The sequence below is a fragment of the Amphiura filiformis genome, chromosome 16, assembly GCF_039555335.1.
Source record: "Amphiura filiformis chromosome 16, Afil_fr2py, whole genome shotgun sequence".
NCBI lineage: Eukaryota > Metazoa > Echinodermata > Ophiuroidea > Amphilepidida > Amphiuridae > Amphiura > Amphiura filiformis.
Genome location: NC_092643.1, coordinates 34,713,805 through 34,733,197, shown reverse-complemented (window position 1 = coordinate 34,733,197; position 19,393 = coordinate 34,713,805). Strand labels below are relative to the sequence as shown.

The following is a 19,393-nucleotide window of genomic DNA, read 5'->3' as shown; positions in this document are numbered from 1 at the left end:
TAAGTTACAACTTGAGTTTCTCCTGGAGTTATTATGTCTGGAGTACACATGATGTTCCACTGGAGTATACTTTGTGAACTTTCAAAGTAGTCCTGATGTACTGTCCTCTGCAACATATATATGTACCCATTGTCAACTGTTGACATTCAGTTAAACCCAAATGTCTGTATGCATAAAACAAGTTAAACAAAGTCTTACTTTAGACCTGGTCTAACTATGGAGATTAGTCTAACAGAGAAGGAACTCTTTGGTATTTGCACACCTTATTCTATACTATTTTAGATCCTGTTTTAAGGGCAAATACATGTAGCTTAATATTAGATTAAGTTTAAGTTTTGGACTTTGCTAGGAGCAAAAGAGCAAAAGAATCCCTCCCAAGTCTAACCTTCATAGTTAAACTAGGCCTAACATTAGACCTGGTCTAATGTTTTGTGCATACAGACTAAAGACTATATAACTAGTCTTGAAGAAAAACACAAACAAATTCCTCCATGGATATACCATAGTACATGTCAACTGCTCATTGCCAGAAGTGGGTAAGTGCAATAGCTGCCCTGTGAACATTTGGCAATTTACACACAGTACTCCTCTACACATGGAAGCTATTGCACTTACCCACTTGTGGCACTGAGCAGTTGATGTGCGTTTACATGACATTGCTACCCACAGGGTATATTTGGGTGTACTTTTGTATCAAAGTAAAAGCATTATGTCTGTTATATACAGCAGCTAATGGAGATATGTCTGTCTGCCGCTGAACTATATGAAATTTTTTTTTTTAAGTAACAAGGTGTATAATCAGCTAAATAGATATTGAACAAAATTGAAACCAAATTGGATTACAATACCCACTGAAGGAATCTGGCTGTGTAGAAAAAAAATAAACATAACTTACCAATTTCAATAGTGAACGAGCATGCTGCTGAATTTGATGCCTCATCCGTGAAGATATATGTCACCGTTGTGATTCCTATAGAGAACCTACTGCCCGGCTCATGTGTACGTATACTCGATGGTAAGACACCAGAGTTATCTGTAGCTGTTGGTTCCACCCAGGTAGCAATGCGTGAGGTTGTCCCAAATGGTACCTGGTAGTTGAAGGAAGATGGGCAGTTCCTGATAATCGGTGGAATAGTGTCTTGGGTGATCGCTGCAAAACAGAATTATAAGAAGTAATAATGTTATAATATTATTTCATGCGGATCTGGAGTAACTTAACTTGTCTCTTTATACATACTGTATTGTCTGTAATAAACACCTGGGGGCATTGCATTTTTCCAAAAAGGGGGGGGGGGTATTTATTGGAAGTGAATTTTCAGTGAAAAAAAATTAAAAATCCGGTTCAATTTCCCGATGGTGCTCCTGTAGAAAGGAGGATTTACGACCATACTAATACTATACTGATGGCGGCACCCATGGAATCGTGTGGAAAATTACATTTTTGTGATAATAACAACACAATTACACCCGTGCATCAACAAGCATGAATTCTACCATAATCAGGCAATGAAATGGATGGAAGTTTGAGTCATAATAGGTTTTGTCCATGCAATTTAGCGATTGTCACTGACATGACTGATGCAAGTTTTAAGCTTACTCACACGATATGGCATGGAAATGTTTCCATTTTTTCAATTTGTCATTAAAAAAATGGGGGGCATTAATAAGAGGGGGAGCATTTATTACAGATGATACAGTATCAATTGAGGCCATTCTATTTGAAATCTACACACTCCTTATGAAGGACGACATGACCTTAATCTTCCAAGAGGGAGTATGAACTTCAAATGGAATATCTTCAGTAAGTGACTCCACTTGAAATTTACATCCCCTGTGTTGGAGATTAATATCATGTCTCAGTATTTTTAACTTGTATTATTTCAGGCTATGGTTATTATCCAATACCCTTTAACCTTTTCATAAGCTCCAGGACCTTTCAATATTTTTTTGTTATTGGAAAAACTTCATAAAACTCAAAATCAAAATAATGTAGGATACCTACAAGTCATCAGGTAATTGCATGTTTGCGTATATGAAGACATTGTTTCAAACATATTAACGGCAAATAAAACAAAACAACTTACATATAGTGACAGTGAATGAGCAGACAGCATTGTTCCCCGCTTGATCATTGAATGAATAACTAACTTGTGTTGTCCCAACAGGAAAACTCTGTCCAGGTCGATATGATTGAGTGACGGTAGGCGTCATGCCAGAGTTATCAGTAGCTGTAGGTTCTGTCCAAAATATAACTGCTGTATTAGTCCCGGCAGATATCATTTCTGTGACTGGTCCAGGACAGCCTGTGACTGATGGAGGTGTGGTGTCTTCAAGTTGGGCTGAAAATTAAGAGATAGTAAATTGATGATGCTTGCACTTAATGTAATAATTAACTAAAGGTTTGATGGTTCACAGAAATACTTTGGAGTAGGTCCATATAGATAAGTTGACTTCTGATGTCAATGCCTGACAGTATGCGCACGCATCATCACAATTTCCTTTGTTTTTTGCCTGGCAGTATGCGTGCATCATATTTTGTTCAGGGCTCGCGTTTTTAAAACTCCCGCCACATACAATAAGGTTATTGAATAGTGTATGGGGTTGCATGGGGTTCACTCAAGCATATCAACATGCCAGTCCCTTGCCTTTGTTGATAAACATTGAGGTCAACTCATCTATATAGACAGAGATTCACATTCATAAAAAAATTAATTGAAACAGTGCTTTTTATAAAAAAAATTACATTTCTGCAGAAAAGAGATAATCAACTGATGGTTTGCAAATTTTTGTTTCATGTTCTATTTCAGTTTTAATTTCCATTAAACATGTGACATCACCTAATAGAAAAATACTGGACTATTTACCAATGCTTTAACATTCCTCGGCTAATTGAAGACCTCAGAACTAAATGGGGGTTATATTAAGTCGCAAGATCATGAAAAATGAGTTTTTGATACAAAGTATCTATCTACACCCTCATTGCAAATTTCATAGTGAAGTAAGTGGATAGGATTTCACAACGGGATTCCATAACAACTGATTTTTATTCGGGTGCGTCGTCGGATATCACATTACCGGTGCAGCCGGTCAATGTGTGAAAACATCAGTACTAGTGCAGCAAGTCGCTGTGTGAGAATGACAAAATCTTATCCTTACTCCCTCCTTCTTTGCCATTTACCTCCAAACGCACTCAATGTGACTTAATCCCCTTTTAGTTTCTGAGGTCTCCAATTATAATACAAAGTGTCAGAATTATCACAGGAAAGGGGACATCTAACCCTCACCTGAAGAATCCTAAACCTAATACCCAGGTGGCTTGCTTTGATTTGGGCAGGGGCATGCGACACATAAAGATGTGCTACAACTACCTACACATTAGGATAACATGATGAATATAAAGTTTGAAATCTGTGGTTGTCTCAATGTCTTAATCTAAGTACTTCTATATGTCACATGATATACATACCAATACTAATAGTAAAAGAGCAAACAGCCATATTTCTTGCTTGGTCAGAAAAAGTATACATGACTGTGGTCATTCCCACAGGGAAACTCTCTCCTGACCTGTGTGTCTGGGTGGTTGTCAGGGGTAACCCTGAGTTGTCACGTGCTGTGGGTTCTGTCCAGGCTACCATGCGTGATGATACACCAAAGGGTACAGTCAGACTAGTTGAGGCAGGACAGAAGGTTATTGTTGGAATAGTGCCATCACCTTGAACATCTGGGGACAGGGAAATTATGACCATTGTTAATCACTATACTGCTGTGATTGTCTGCATAATACATATTATATACATAGGTACTGAATATGTGACCCGCTCCCACAAAACCAGACATAAGTCACTAATTTTGAAAATTGAGTTTTTGATATCATCATTTAGTATTATAATAGGTCTTCAGCTTTCATTTGATATAAAAATTATGTTTCTGGGACATGTGGTCCTCATTCTATGGTCTTTCAATGGGAAGGGGGGAAGCAACACATAAAGAAAAGTCAATTGCAAAAAAACTGGCTTTAAAGTTGTAAAATGACATGTTTAAGGACTTGGTTTGGCTCAGAAAATGCTAGATTTGGGTGCTTTAGACGTAAAAGAATATTTTGTTTTCAATGGTAGGTTAAAGTAAATATATTAAGGAATCAAAAAATAATAAAAAATTGAAAAACAAAATCTGCAAGGTTTTTCACCCCTTTCCCAACTTTGACTTGCCGTATCTCGAAATGGCTGAGTGCGACTTATGGCGGGTTTCGTCAGAGCGGGTCACATATGTTGATACTATACTAAATATAAAATTATATTAACATTTGGCCAGTCTGAAGAAGTCACTAGCCTAGTTAGTGGTGAAATGAGCCATTCCATTTAAAATCCACATTGCCCCTGTGGAAGATTTTGGATATATCTCCCATGTAGTCCATGAATAACACCATTGATAATCTGCCATACATACAGATCAGAAACAAACCACCTCAAAGAACAACCTTGTTTGGTGCATAGTAAAACAACATGTACACTCTTGTTTCTCCTCCATGTAAACAAGATAAAGTGTGGCTTCTAAAACGTTATTATATATCTGATGCAAATACATGTATCTCAAAGCAAAATAACACATGCATTTTACTATAAACTCACCTATATTGATAGAAAATGAGCACATAGCCTCATTTCCAGCTTGGTCAGTAAAAGTATACAAGACTCGAGTTGTCCCAACTGGAAAGTTATCACCAGGTCTATGTGATCTGGACACTGAAGGTGTAATGCCAGAATTATCAGTCGCTGTGGGTTCCGTCCACCCTACTGATGCAGACATTGTACCAAAAGGAATGGATGATGAGATTGGCACAATAGGGCAGCCTATCACGACTGGAGGGACAGTATCTTCAGCAACGTCTGTTGAAAAATAAGCACATAAAATGTTCATACTATAATATTTGACAATATAGAGTAGAGTGCTTTTAAAAAAAATTGACAATGAGAGCTTTTGCTGTCTGATATCAAATACCTTCACATTAAGGAGTTGGTCACCCTCCTTTGCACAGTATTTTTTGTCACTTAAATATTTTTTATTCACCTTCTCAATTTTTATAAACTTTTATTGGCATTTCAAATTTTGTTTATTAAAACTTCCCTATTTTCTGTACACAAAATCACATCTTTAACCATGCAGTATAATTTTGCAGGTTAATTTTGTGAACCAACACCTGTCACTAAAATTTATTCTTCCATTGCACAAACTACACAAACTCACCAATAACAACAGGAAATGAGCAGAGAGCAGAATTTCCCGCCACATCAGTAAAAGTATACTGTACTTCAGTCATCCCAATAGGAAACAGGTCACCACGGCGATGAGATCTTACTACTGATGGTGGTATCCCTGAGTTATCGGTAGCTGTAGGTTCTGACCACACAACGATTCTTGATGAGGTGCCAAAGGCTATTGTATAGCGTAATGGCATGGGGCAATTGTTGATCACAGGTGGTGTCAGGTCTTCTGTAGACACTGAAATTACACAAATGCAGGAAGCAAAATTGTTAATCATAAGCACTTCTTATTTTTACTTGTGTTTTGATTAAAATTATGTGTTTTGATTTAAATCATGTGAATAGCAGCCTCTGATGTAAAGGTTTAAAGCTGAATTTATACTCCATCACTGAGCGATAAGCGATTGGCATTTGACAAATAAAGTAGCATGCTTTTTCCAATGCAACAAAAAGGGATATACCTCACTAGCTAAAAACCAATCGCTATCGCTCAACAATGTAGTATAAATTCAGCAGTAGATTATGTTTATACCCACTCAAACAATTTTGCTAGAGCCATGAAGTGCCATTTTTATGCTTTGCACATTATCTTTGTTGCAATTAATACATGTGTTACATTTCTTAATTATTATTAAACAAGGTTAATCATATGAATTGCGATGAAAATGAATTATTTCCTCATCTGCCTGGAAAACTCCCATCCCTACTGTGTATTATGTGCATTTGCATCTAATGCAATTGTACCAATTACATACCCAAGTACAAATCCTTTGTGATGCTCATGTTGTTATCCGAATGGGCTATTCCATTTAAAATGCACACTACCCCTGTGGAAGATTTTGGAAATAACTTCCACAGAGGGAGTATGAATTTCAAATGGAATTAACACATTAGCATCTCCATTTGAAACTCACTCTCCCTCAGGAGAAGATTCCGGTTGCAATCGTTCTCAGAGGGTATATGAAATTCAAATGGAGCTGCCTAATGTGCTCATTCCATTTGAAACTTATACTCCCCTGTGGCAGATATTTCCAAAATCTTCCACAGGGTAGTGTGAATTTTAAACTGAATAGTCCAATCTGATGTCACCTCATTGTACTTACATATAGTTATAGTAAAAGAACACATAACTTCATTCCTAGCATCATCACTGAATGTATAAGTAACTTGCGTTGTCCCAACAGGGAAGTTACCACCATTTGGATGAGATTGTGTGACAGTAGGTGTCATGCCAGAGTTATCAATAGCCGTAGGTTCTGTCCATGTGACAATGCGAGATGTGGTGCCAAATGGAACGGTGTAACTGAGAGTTGACGGACAGCTGTTAACCACAGGTGGAACAGTGTCTTGCATGGGTACTGCAGTAGGTTAAATTTAAGTTGAAATGGAGTTAGTATAAATGAGATAATTTATTTGTAAAGCGATCAAGCTAGATGAGTCAATCAAAATCTTTAGTTTTCAATTTTATTACATGAGCCATTCTCAGAGCTTTATTTTGCTGAACATTTCATCAAAATTAGACTTAAGGTTCCAGAGATATAGGCATTAGAGTGTTGCTCAGAACAATGAAATACAAAGAAAGTTGAATACTATTACTGGCTCTATCTCAAAATCAATATTCCTGAAAACTGACTAATTTTGCATCATCACATCATATTTTGTTTTATAGAGCAGGGATGCTTGACAGGAGGCCCATAAGCCAAACCAACCAGCCAACCACTGATTTGTTCCTTGACCAACACTATAAAATGTAAAGGAAAACGTAAGATACTGGAGTATATTTGGCCCTCAAACATGTATGTTTGAAATAAGTTTGGCCCCTTACATAAGATTTCAACTGGTAATCGAGAGACCAGGGTTCAATTCCTGATGAGTAGCCCCATGGGTAACAGACACTGCCTTTCTGGTTTTTCACTGCCTTTCTGGCAACCACAGTGCCTCTGGTTTGTTAATGTTATTTATGTGATATAATCATCTCAATATCCAATAAAAATAAGAGATTTTAGATCTCTAAGCAATTTCAAACTGAATTCCCTTCAGCCCTACTGACTGACTATTAATACCACATCTCTGATTGGCTCAATACAGGATATACACCTCTTTGAAACCAGACAAAATAGTTCTTAGAGCTTAACAATTTTCCTGGTAGTCCCCATGGGGGTTAACTCCCTGTGAGTGTGATTGTTGAAATACTATCACAAGGCGAGCGCAATACTTTAATAATCAATGTTTAGAAACAAAAAGTTATAATATAATATCAGGAACTTCCAACAGATAAAGCATAATACCAAAGCATAATACCAAAGCATTGATACCAAAGCATTGATACCAAAGCATTGATACCAAAAAAATTTACACTAAATTTCAATTTTACATTGTACTCTTACCAATGGTAATTGAAAATATACAAGCAGCTTGATTGCCAGATGAATCAGTAAATATGTAAGTAACCCGAGTTGTACCAACTGGGAAAGAATCCCCAGGCTCGTGAGTTTGGGTGAACGTAGGCGTCTGACCGGAATCATCAATAGCTACAGGTTCCGTCCATACTACTGTCAACGATGGTGTCCCAAATGGGACTTCTGATGTGCGAGAGTCTGGACAGGCAATGACCTCTGGTGGCGTTGTGTCTATACCTGTCTCTGTGGATTATGAAGTGAATGAAAATTTGAGTTTCTTGTCCCATAGACAAAGTACTATCAAAATAGCGTAAAAACTTGATAGTTAGCATACATGTATGTGCTTACTATATCAAGCGCTTTTAAAACATGCAAACATGAATAGCCCATCCACAAAAGTGTAAAGGGTTTTGAGCAAATCATCGATACACATAATTATATACGAACAAGTAAACCTGCAAATGTGTGTCTCAACCCCATTAGCTCAGTTTGTAAAGCGCCAGACTTTGGTACAATTGCATGTTTCCAAAAGCGCTCGAAAGTGAGCACATATGCTAACTATCAAGTTTTTACCATATGATACCTGCCTATCTTGAAACAAAAGCAAAGTGTCAGACTTATTCATTTGAACCCTCTCCACTCCACATGGGTGTCGACTATAGACAACAAGATCCAAATTGTCTTTACAAATGTTAGAAATTTGCCCATAATTTGGAATCAGCATCAAAAATGCCATCAAAATGAGTACAAACAAGCCAACAATTGGTTCAGATGTTCTTGAGATAGCTCTTGATATTTTGAGAACAATTTCTCAAATTTGGATTTTTTGGTCAAAGCCTTTGGCCTGCATGAAGAGTATTTAAGTGTTGATTGCCACACAAGGAAAAAATGTCAACATGTAAAAAAAAACTTGCAAAGTGACAGTGTGGTTTGGCAGTCACATATCTTTGAATGTTGCTTCACCACATTTTTAAAACAGTCTCATTTCTTTTGTGAAAACAATACCCTAATAAAATGTCCTTTTTAACAATATATAACATTTGACATTAAAAGCTGTAATTTTCCACAAAACTTACCCACTATCACAGAGAAACTGCACACAACCATATTCCCTGCCATATCAGTGAATGTATAGGTAACATCAGTAGTCCCAATGGGAAAACTACCACCAGGTTGATGGGATTGGGTGACTGTAGGTGTCAACCCAGAGTTATCAGTAGCTGTAGGTTCTGTCCAGGACACAGTACGAGATGAAGTCCCAAATGGGACAACAAAGCTCATTGAAGACACAGGACAGTCTCTAATAACTGGTGGTGTAGTGTCGTCTAAAGCATCTGTATAGAGTTATATCAAAAACAAAAGATTCAACTATTATTACAATTAAATTCTTAAATAAACATGTGCAGAGATATTGATATTGATACGGTTAATAAAACACAGGACTAGCAACATGGGTGTGAATCAAGGGTACAACAACATGTGTGCAGAAATTTGAGTGACTGACATTCTGTGCAACACACAGCAAGGTCTTTGTAACAGTCTGAATATGAACAATGACCATAAACATGTCTAGAGATAAAAAATACTTGTGCAGAACATTTCCAAAGCCAATACACGGTTACTAAAGCACAGCACTAGCAATGTGGATGTGGATCAAAGGGTGCCACAAGCATGTGTAGAGGAAATTGGGTGACTGGCATTGTGTGAAACACAGAGCAGGGTCTTTACTCCATAAGAGTCTGAATAACCAATGATCCTAGGCAAATTGTGTCTGGCTGCAAAAGCATGGTTAATAAAGATAGCACTAACAACATGAGTGTGAATCAAAAAGTACAACAAGCAGGTGACTTGGGTGGCTGGCATTGTAGACCACACAAAGCAATGTCTTTGTTCCATAATAGTCTGCATATGACCAATGATCCTAAGCAAGTGTATAGAGAGTTAGGCAAATCATATCTGAAGGCAAAGACATGGTAAATAAATGATAGGACTGGCAACATGAGTGTAATCAAAGAGTACAACATGCATGTGACTTGGGTAGCTGGCATTGTGGATCACACAAACCAAGGTCTTTGTTCCATAATAGTCTGAATATGATCAGTGATCCTAAGCTAGTGTAGAGAGACTTAGGCATATCAGTATAATTCTGGTATATGCTGCACACTCCTGTGTTTTTGGGTTAGGGTTATATTTAGGGTTAGGATTGGGATTAGGGTTATAATTAGGGTGGGTTACGATTAGGGTTAGGGTTATAGCATGGGTTAGAATTAGGGTTATACTTGTGCGCAGGGTATTCCAGATTTATTCTGATAAATCATGTCTGAAGGCAAAGACATGGTTAATAAATGACATCACTAGCAACATGAGTGTAATCAAAGAGTGCAACAAGCAGGTGACTTGGGTGGCTAGCATTGTGGGCCACACAAACCAAGGTCTTTACTCCATAATAGTCTGAATCTGACCAACGATCCTAAGCAAGTGTAGAGAGACTTAGGCAAATCAGTGTAATTCTGGTATATGCTGCACACCCCTGTGTTTTTGGGTAGGGTTAGGGTTATAATTATGATTAGGTTTGGGATTAGGGTTATAATTAGGGTGGGTTAGGATTAGGGTTAGGGTTATAATTAGCATGGGTTAGAATTAGGGTTATACTTGTGCGCAGGGTATCCCAGAATTATTCTGATAAATCATGTCTAAAGGCAAATATATGGTTAATAAATGACATCACTAGCAACATGAGTGTAATCAAAGAGTGCAACAAGCAGGTGATTTGGGTAGCTAGCATAATGCACAATTTGTGGACCACACAAAGCAAGGTCTTAGCTCCATTATAGCAAGGACCAACAAATATGACATACCAATCGTTACTGGAAATGTACATGTGGCTATATTTCCTGCCATATCAGTGAATGTGTATATGACTAATTGCGTCATCCCAACAGGGAAGCTATCACCAGATTGATGGGACTGGATGACGGTAGGTGTCATGCCAGAGTTATCAGTAACTGTAGGTTCTGTCCAGGTAACAGATACTGAAGTCATTCCAAATGGGGCTACAATGTCACGTCTGTTTGGGCAGTCAGTAACAACAGGTGGAATGGTATCCCGGCGTATAACTGTTTAAAAGAAATGGTACACTGCAATTTGAATTTTTGATTAATCATACAAATGATGGAATTCAGCAAATAAGTCATGTGTTATTGTAAAATCAATTTTCATTTGTCATTCTGTGTTAACAGTGTGTGATAGGGCATGGTGGCGCAGCGGTATGGGCTCTGCTTTGCAATCGATGGATTGCGAGTTCAAGTCCTGCGGTGCTATCGTGTTGTGCACTTAGGAAAGGTGCTTTAACCTACTTGCCTCTTTCTACCCAGTGGTGAAATGGGAAGCTGTTATGAATATTGGTCATTGAGCACTGCCCAAAGGTATGAGCATGCCTTGGGCATTGTATGGCAGCTGACATATTTTAACAACAGTGGAATAAATGTGGAGCGCTTTGATACATGTGAAAAGCGCTGTATCAATGCAAATTGGGGGAATATCATGCACTAAGCTAACTCTCATCAAAATCAGAGTTGCAACTCCCAAAATATTTCAATTTCATGTGGCTGTGACCAAAACAAAATTAAATTGAAAACTTAACCAGAGTATAATTCAATGTAAAATAAATTTAATTACAAATAACTCATTTGCTTGATTGAATCACATACCATATACGCCAACATTTTTGCGGTGTTTAACATTTTTACATGTTGCAGTTTGATATAAGCCCACAAATCCAGCACATCGCGAATGTGCTCAATCAATTACTAACAAATCTATAAGCGTAAAATCATCAAAAATGTTAGTAAAGCATACAACCACAAAAATATCTGCATTAGCTTATGCAGTAATGAAGTTTTGATGAAATCAATATATACTGGTCAAAGACAAGAACCAGTTAATTCACTATTAAGAACTGGAAAAAGGGAACCTACCAACAGTTACAGTAAATGAACAAAGAACGTCATTGCCAGCCATATCTGCAAATCTGTAAATCACATCAGTTGTTCCAACAGGAAAACTGCTGCCTGACTCATGCGATTGAGTGACAGTAGGTGTCATGCCAGAGTTATCAGTAGCTGTAGGTTCTGGCCATGTGACAATCATAGAATTCATTCCAACTGGGATGATGATGTTGATAGGATCTGGACAGCTGGTTACTACTGGAGGTGTAGTGTCTTGGCCAGTATCTGTTCAAGTGTAAACTTAATATTAATTGGCGGTACATCATAGAAACACAGATCTGAAAGATCTTAGTATATGATAGATTTGAAAGATGTTTCCAGCCAGGCAAACTTAACTTCTCCTGTTCTTGGGAATATTTTATACCAATATGGTAAACATTACATATTAGATTGTTTATGGCGGTGCTAGATTCATTTACATACCTTAGAGTCGGATGTCGCTAATATTGATTTTGAGATATTGGCAAAGAAAGTTTTGAAATTCTTTTGTTTTTTATTGTTTTCAGCGACTGATCAATTGATGTAACTTCGTAAAGAAATGTCGTATCAAGACAGGGTTTTCAGTTTCTGAAAGTCCTGAATGTCATGTTTAGAAAAATATGTAAAACTCATTTTCAACCAGGGTCGACACATGACTCATTCCCCTTGAACATGTCACATTTGGGCACAATGAGAAAGCATTTCAAACAAGAATATTTAAAGAGAGGAAGAAGATTTAAGTAAATGGAAAGTGTCACTCACCAACAGTTACAGAAAAGGAGCATGTGGCCTCATTGCCAAACGCATCCGTAAATGTGTAGGTAACTTGTGAAGTCCCAATAGGGAAGCTATCACCAGGCTGATGAGATTGGGTGACAGTAGGTGTCATCCCTGAGTTATCAGTTGCAGTAGGTTCTGTCCAGATGATTGTCATAGACATCAGTCCAAATGGAATCATAATGTTGAGAGGATCTGGGCAACCATCTATCATAGGTGGGGTAGTGTCCTGACCAACAACTGTTCATAGCAAACGGTTATTACAATTTCAATTAGTGAAATGTGAATTACTTCTTACATATAACTGGTCATGAAATAAACAAATAACATTTTTTGAAAACTTTAAGTGGGTAACACAAAAGTAATGAAAGTTTCTGTTTGATAACTATTTCAAATCATAATATTAAACTTACCAACTGTTACTCCAAATGAACACACAGCCTCATTCCCTGCCAAATCAGTGAATGTGTATGTGACTGGTGTAGTGCCAACAGGGAAGCTATCACCAGGTTGATGTGATTGGGTGACTCTAGGTGTCATGCCAGAGTTATCAGTAGCTGTAGGTTCTGTCCACATTAATGAGCCGGAGTTGGATCCTGGTGGCACCATAATGTTGAGAGGATCTGGACAACCATTGATGGTTGGTGGTGTGGTGTCTTGCCCAATTTCTGAATAAGAACAATATGTTGGCAATGTATGTTAGATATCAGATGATACTGCAATCTCAGACAAAATTGTTTGCATACTTTGCATCCTATTTTGAAATGGTTCCCCTTCTACTCCTGTCCAATGTTGGAATGCAGAAAATATGCGCATCATCACCAAATGTTTTCCCAACGTTGATTGCAAGGAAAAGGGAGTGGCTATTTGGAAGAGGAACATTAAGGCAACACTATTATAATTCTTAGTATCAAGTGATTCTTTATAGCATGTGCAGTGTGGTAAGAAGAACATGCAAATTAGGGCAAGTATTTGAACATTTTTTTGCACAATTGCGGCTTAAAAAACTTGCAGTGGTGCCTCTGTTATAATTTGTATGGATAGCTAACTGGTTTAGACACTGAGGATTTGATGAAAATCTGTATAATCTTCTTACGTTAACTTTGTCAACAACTTACCAAGTTTATAATTTATGATTTTAACTTTTGATTCAACACAAGATTAGACATACCTCACATTTCGATTCGTCTTGACTTTCATCGGAGACTGGCAACCCAAGTTTGGTATCAATGACCTTTTGGTCACTTGACCCCAACACTTGGTCGTAGAGCGGGGGCGATACCAGCTACCAAGAGTCTACGACCAAGTGTTGGGGTCAAGTGTCCAAAAGGTCATTGATCCCAAACTTGGGTTGCCAGTCTCCCGATGAAGGTCGAAGTTACGACAAAAATTTTTGAGGTATGTCTAATCTTGTGTTGAGATCAAAAGTTTAAAATCATAAATTATGATGTTTACCAAGTTCCTGTTAATAAAAAAATATCAAACTTACCAACTGTCACTCTAAATGAACACAGAGCCTCATTCCCTGCCATATCTGTGAATATGTATGTGACCTGTGTTGGGCCAACACGGAAGCTATCACCAGGTTGATGTGACTGGGTGACTCTAGGTGCTATGCCAGAGTTATCAGTAGCTGTAGGTTCTATCCACATTAATGAGCCTGTGTCAGATCCTGGTGGCACCATAAAGTTGAGAGGGTCTGGACAACCATTGATGATTGGTGGTGTGGTGTCTTGCCCAACTTCTGAAATAAATAAAATATGTTGGCAACATATGTTATATATCAGTTGATACTGTAATCTAAGTTGAAAATTGTTTGCACACTTTAAAAGGCCTAATTTTAAATGGTCTCCTTCTACCCGTCCAATGTTAGAATACAGAAAATATGTGCATCATCAACATATGTTTCCTCATTGATTGGCAGGGAAATGGAGGGGATATATGTGACACAATCTGGTCCATGGTGGCCAAAGGCGGCAAATTTGAAATTGAGATAAAGGCAAAAATATGGAGTAAAAAAACAATAAAATAAATAAGAAAATAGACATCACAAAATGTCATAACTTTAGAACCAAGTATGTTAGACCTTTGGGTCCGTATGCACAAAAGAGTTAGACTGGGTCTAAAGTTAGACCTGGTCTAAGCAGAATTTAGTTCCACCAGGAACGGAACTTTACTCTTATTTCCTTCCTAAAGTAGCTAGCAAATTTTAAAGATTTAAATGCAAAGTTAAAAAATAATACAAAAGAACTTAAGAAAATGTAAAGGAAAATGTCCTTTCTCCTGGTATTAAATTCCACTTAGACCAGGTCTAACTTTAGACCCAGTCTCAACTCTTTTGTGCATACGGACCTTGGTGGTTCCAGTATATGATAGCCTAATGCATGTATTTGGTAATAATTATAGTAACTCAATTTTCAAAAATGTCTCCTTTTGGCCTCCATGGACCAGAGTGTATCACATATGGAAGAGGAACATTGAGGCAACACTATTATAATTCTTAGCTTCAAGTGACTCCAATAGTATACGCTGTGTGGTAAGAAGAATATGCAAATTAGGGCAAGTATTTGAACATATTATTTCCACAATTGTGGCTTAAAAACTCGCAGTGGTGTTTCTGTTATAATTTGTATGGACAGCTAACTGGTTTAGACACTGAGGATTTGATGAAAATCTGTATATAATCTTCTTATGTTAACTTCATCGATAATAATTCAGAGGACATGGTAGCTCAGTGTTTACAGTCTTGGACTTATAATCTGAGAGCTTGCTCGACGTGTGTGGGTTCGAGTCCCCATCCCACCACCGTGTTGACACCATGGGCAAGGCGCTTTGCTTCGTTTGCCTCACCCTACCCAGGTGCAATGGGAAGCTGTTAGGGGTAATCACAGTTGTTGTACTGATGAACCCTGCGCCATTTGTAGGCAGCAAACATGGTTCCGACATATTCTAATGATGGCGGAATAAATGTAAAAGCGCTTTGAGGCTGTTTACAGCATAAAGCGCTATATAAATATCTACATATATTTATGCTACTCACCAACAGTAACAGAGAATTCACAGGTGGCTTCATTTCCTGCCTCGTCACTGAAAGTGTAAGTAACTTGTGTGACTCCAATACCAAAATCATCACCAGATTCCTGAGATTTTGTAACTGTTGGTGTGGTTCCAGAGTTATCAGTTGCGGTAGGTTCTATCCAGGTGACACTTACTGATGTAGTGCCAAATGGGATCATGTTTATAATTGGGTCTGGGCAATTACTGATCACAGGTGGGGTTGTGTCTTCATCTGAAACTAAAGTGGAAATAAGAATGAATGGCGGAAAATATTAAAGCTGAATGATAGCTACAGAATACTTAATTGTGACACAATCTGCTCCATGGGGGTCAAAGGAGGCATTTTTGACAATTGACTTACTAGAATTATTACCTTATACAAACAATAGGCTATCAGATACTGAAAACACCTAATGTCTAGCATACTTTGTTCTAAAGTTCTGAAGCTTTGTGATGTGTATTTTCTTATGTATTTTATTGTTTTTTACTCCATATTTTTGCCTTTATCTCAATTTCAAATTTGCCGCCTTTGGCCCCCATGGACCAGATTATGTCACAATTGACCATAAAGATTTGAACCTGGGACCTTACCAAATCAAATAATGTGTATGGATCATTACAGTTTCTGGCTTTCAGCGCAACACTTGTAAAGAAAAATGGAAAACTAATTTCAGTAAACTACTTTCTTGATGCTGATAAGGAACCTCATGGCTTTTCCATGCAATTCTTGGAAGTTTGTGCATGGGGGGAGGGGGTGGTGTAGGGGGGTGTTTGGATGTGCAACCATATTTTCTTGTTTCTTCATTTCTTTAAAAAATATATTTTGCAAAAAATCCAAAAAATGTTGAATGCACAGGGCTTTGAATCAAACCCATTGTCACAAACATTACTTGAATTTTATTTTGCTTTTTTTTTCATGTTTCTTAAATTTCAACTCACCAACAGTGATGGAAAAACTGCAAGTAGCCTCATTTCCTGCCTCATCAATGAAGACGTATCTCACTTCAGTGACCCCCACGTTGAACCCATCACCAGGCTGATGTGATCGGGAATTTAATACAGCCATTCCAGAGTTATCAGTTGCTATAGGCTCTGGCCAGGTCACACTTACTAATGTACTACCAGGTGGAATAGTGTCTGTGATTGGTGCTGGGCAATTGCTGATTATTGGTGGGGTAGTATCTTCCTCAACAACTGTGTCAGAATAAAAAAAAAACGTTAGAAGAACGTGAGCTTAACAGGTATAGAACCCACTTTGCACAGCATTTCTAATACAGCTTTACAGTGTTATAAGCCGGTTGCATGAAATGCAGGAATTGGATCGATGAAGCTGGTGAACGGGTGACTGAACATGGCTTTTTATTGGGCAGACACACATATTGTGATTGCATATCGCAACAGTATATTTATTTCTCGGCATAGTTGCATCGTCTTGGGTCAGCGACTTGGGTTCTGGGCATGCCGACAAATTAGTCGACAAGATTTTGCATTGGGTTGTTCCAATAATACCACTACCTACCGATGGTAACTGTAAATCTACAGACAGCCTCATTTCCTGATTGGTCACGGAATGTATAGACAACCTCTGATGTTCCTTCACTGAACTCACTACCAGGCTGGTGAGTCCTAACTACAGTGACTGGACTCCCAGAATTATCACTAGCTGTGGGTTCTGTCCAGAATACTGGCCTGGACTGTGTTCCAAATGGGATGACATAGGTTGCTGGGCTGGGACATCTGGTGATCTCAGGGGGTATCTCATCTCCCATGATAACTGCATAAGTAAGAAATGCAATATAAGATGAATACTTTAGTACCATATTCAATATGTAATTGTGATATTATCTGTTGCTCATATGCATTTGAGTTACCCCCAACCCTAAAAAATGCTCAAAATAAGAGACAATGACTAAAACTTCATCTGCACATCTTCATCTATAATATTTTGCAGATGTCCTTAATTACAAATTAAGTGTACTGCATTAACCGTTAAGCATGTATTATTTTCCACAAGGTCCTATGTACACGCTTGACGTCACACATGTATACACAATGTTTAACATATAAAAGGAACCTTGCAACAGGGCCATACTATAGGCCAAATTGTTTTAAAGGGCACATTTTTACATACTTTTTGCACATTTGTTACAGTTAAATCTTGGGAATGTGTCAGGGGGTGGCAATTGCAACACCCCCTGGAAAAGATTGCTTATAAACCTACTAGTCACATGTAATAGATTAAAAAACACCAGTTTATATAACATTAAAACAACTGAAACCCAGAAAAACACAACACTTACTGAAAGATAATGAGAATTCACAAGTTGCTGAATTCCCATCCTGATCGGTGAAAGTATACACCACATTAGTAGTGCCAATAGGGAACCTGTCTCCTGACATATGGGTCTGTGTAGTAGTAACAGGTAGACCAGAGTCATCTGTAGCTTGTGGTTCCCTCCATGTGATGGCTAATGACTCAGTCCCAGGGGCAACCAGATATCTTGCTGACTGGGGGCAACCTGTGACATCTGGGGGTGTGATATCTCCTGATGTGATTTCTGTATAAAGAATAATACCAGTTTTGAATATAAGAATTTCTGCACTCAATTTTTAAACACTTTATGACTCAAATGTTTGATTATTTACTTTTTAAATATAAAAAAGAAAAAGAATTTTGTTTACACAACATGACTGTATCAAGAGTAATAAAAGATAACTTTTAATTAATTTCGAGGGCATGTGTGGTCTAGCAGTAGAGCACAGGCCTCATGATCATGAGATTGGGGGTTCGAGCCCTGTAATGGCCAAAAGTGTTGTGCCCTTGAGTAAGCTGATCCACCTCACTTACTTCTCTCTAGCCAAGTGTATAAATGGGTACCAGCATTCCTTAATGCTGGGAAGGTAACAGACTTGCTGTGGAGGAGGTGTAGCTATCCCCTACAGCAACATATATATACCTTAAACTTTTTTAATTATACAGAGACAAGGATTTTCCCAAGTATGTTTGTTTCTCTGTGTGAGGGGGTGGGGTATGTAGGGGGAGGGTAGGTGCATGTGGTCTTTTGATCTATAGGCATGTAGGTTAAACAGGTGACTGTATTTCAAATAATAAGTGATATGCCATCAACCAGGTCATCATTTTTAAGATAAGATATTTTAAGTGTACAGTGCATAATTCATTGAATGTTTGGCTGCTCATGGTATCTACAGTGTACTAACATTTACCAACAGCATCACATCCTAAGTACACTACCAGATTCCTATTGCAGCCGTCTGCACAGGTACACCATTGCTAAGGTACGTGATTGGAACACACAGAGTATCTACACAGTACCAATGCTGCTACTGCACAAGACCCACCAGCAGTGGTACTGCATGGGTACTACACTGGTACTGCACATTACCAGGCAAGTACCTTGGCGACAGTGTACCTGTGCAGGTGGCCACAATAGGAATCTGGTAGTGTAGTTGTCAAAGGTTGACAGGGCATCATATACTACATGTAAAATGGATGATCCCTTAAAATCTTGAAACTCTTATACATTCATGAGTAAAAAAATGAAATTCTTACCAACTATTACAAGAAATGTACATAGCGCTTCATTCCCTATCTCATCCCTGAATGTGTATGTCACTTCAGTAGTGCCAACAGTGAAGCTATCACCAGGCTCATGAGAATGGGTGACTGTAGGCATCAGGCCAGAGTTATCGGTAGCAGTAGGTTCTATCCATGTGGCTACTTCTGCGGTGGTTCCTGGTGCGACTCTGACCATCACTGGATCTGGACAGTTGCTTACCACAGGTGGTTCTGTATCATCTGCCTCTGTTTTGAGTTAAGAAAATATAGATGTTTTAGCATTAGTAAATTCTTTTAAGAGCTACTCCTATTAATCAGGATGCAACTTTTCACAGT

General features: G+C 38.1%; 2 protein-coding genes across 2 annotated transcripts in view; both read right to left on the bottom strand.

Moving 5' to 3' along the window:
- Positions 1–19,393, bottom strand: part of LOC140135911 (uncharacterized) — a 232,440-nt gene that overhangs the window by 151,866 nt on the left and 61,181 nt on the right. The gene's annotated exons all lie outside the window — the stretch shown is intronic.
- Positions 151–19,300, bottom strand: LOC140136396 (hyalin-like). Its single transcript, XM_072158120.1, has 19 exons — positions 19,052–19,300; positions 17,781–18,038; positions 17,000–17,254; positions 16,420–16,674; positions 15,464–15,718; positions 13,913–14,167; positions 12,837–13,091; positions 12,409–12,663; positions 11,638–11,892; positions 10,519–10,776; positions 8,737–8,994; positions 7,649–7,903; positions 6,365–6,619; positions 5,245–5,499; positions 4,629–4,886; positions 3,467–3,721; positions 2,085–2,339; positions 896–1,150; positions 151–164 (listed from the first exon to the last, which is right to left on the bottom strand). Exons 1-19 carry the CDS (start codon positions 19,251–19,253, stop codon positions 151–153), a joined length of 4,563 nt encoding a protein of 1,520 aa, XP_072014221.1. The 5' UTR covers positions 19,254–19,300.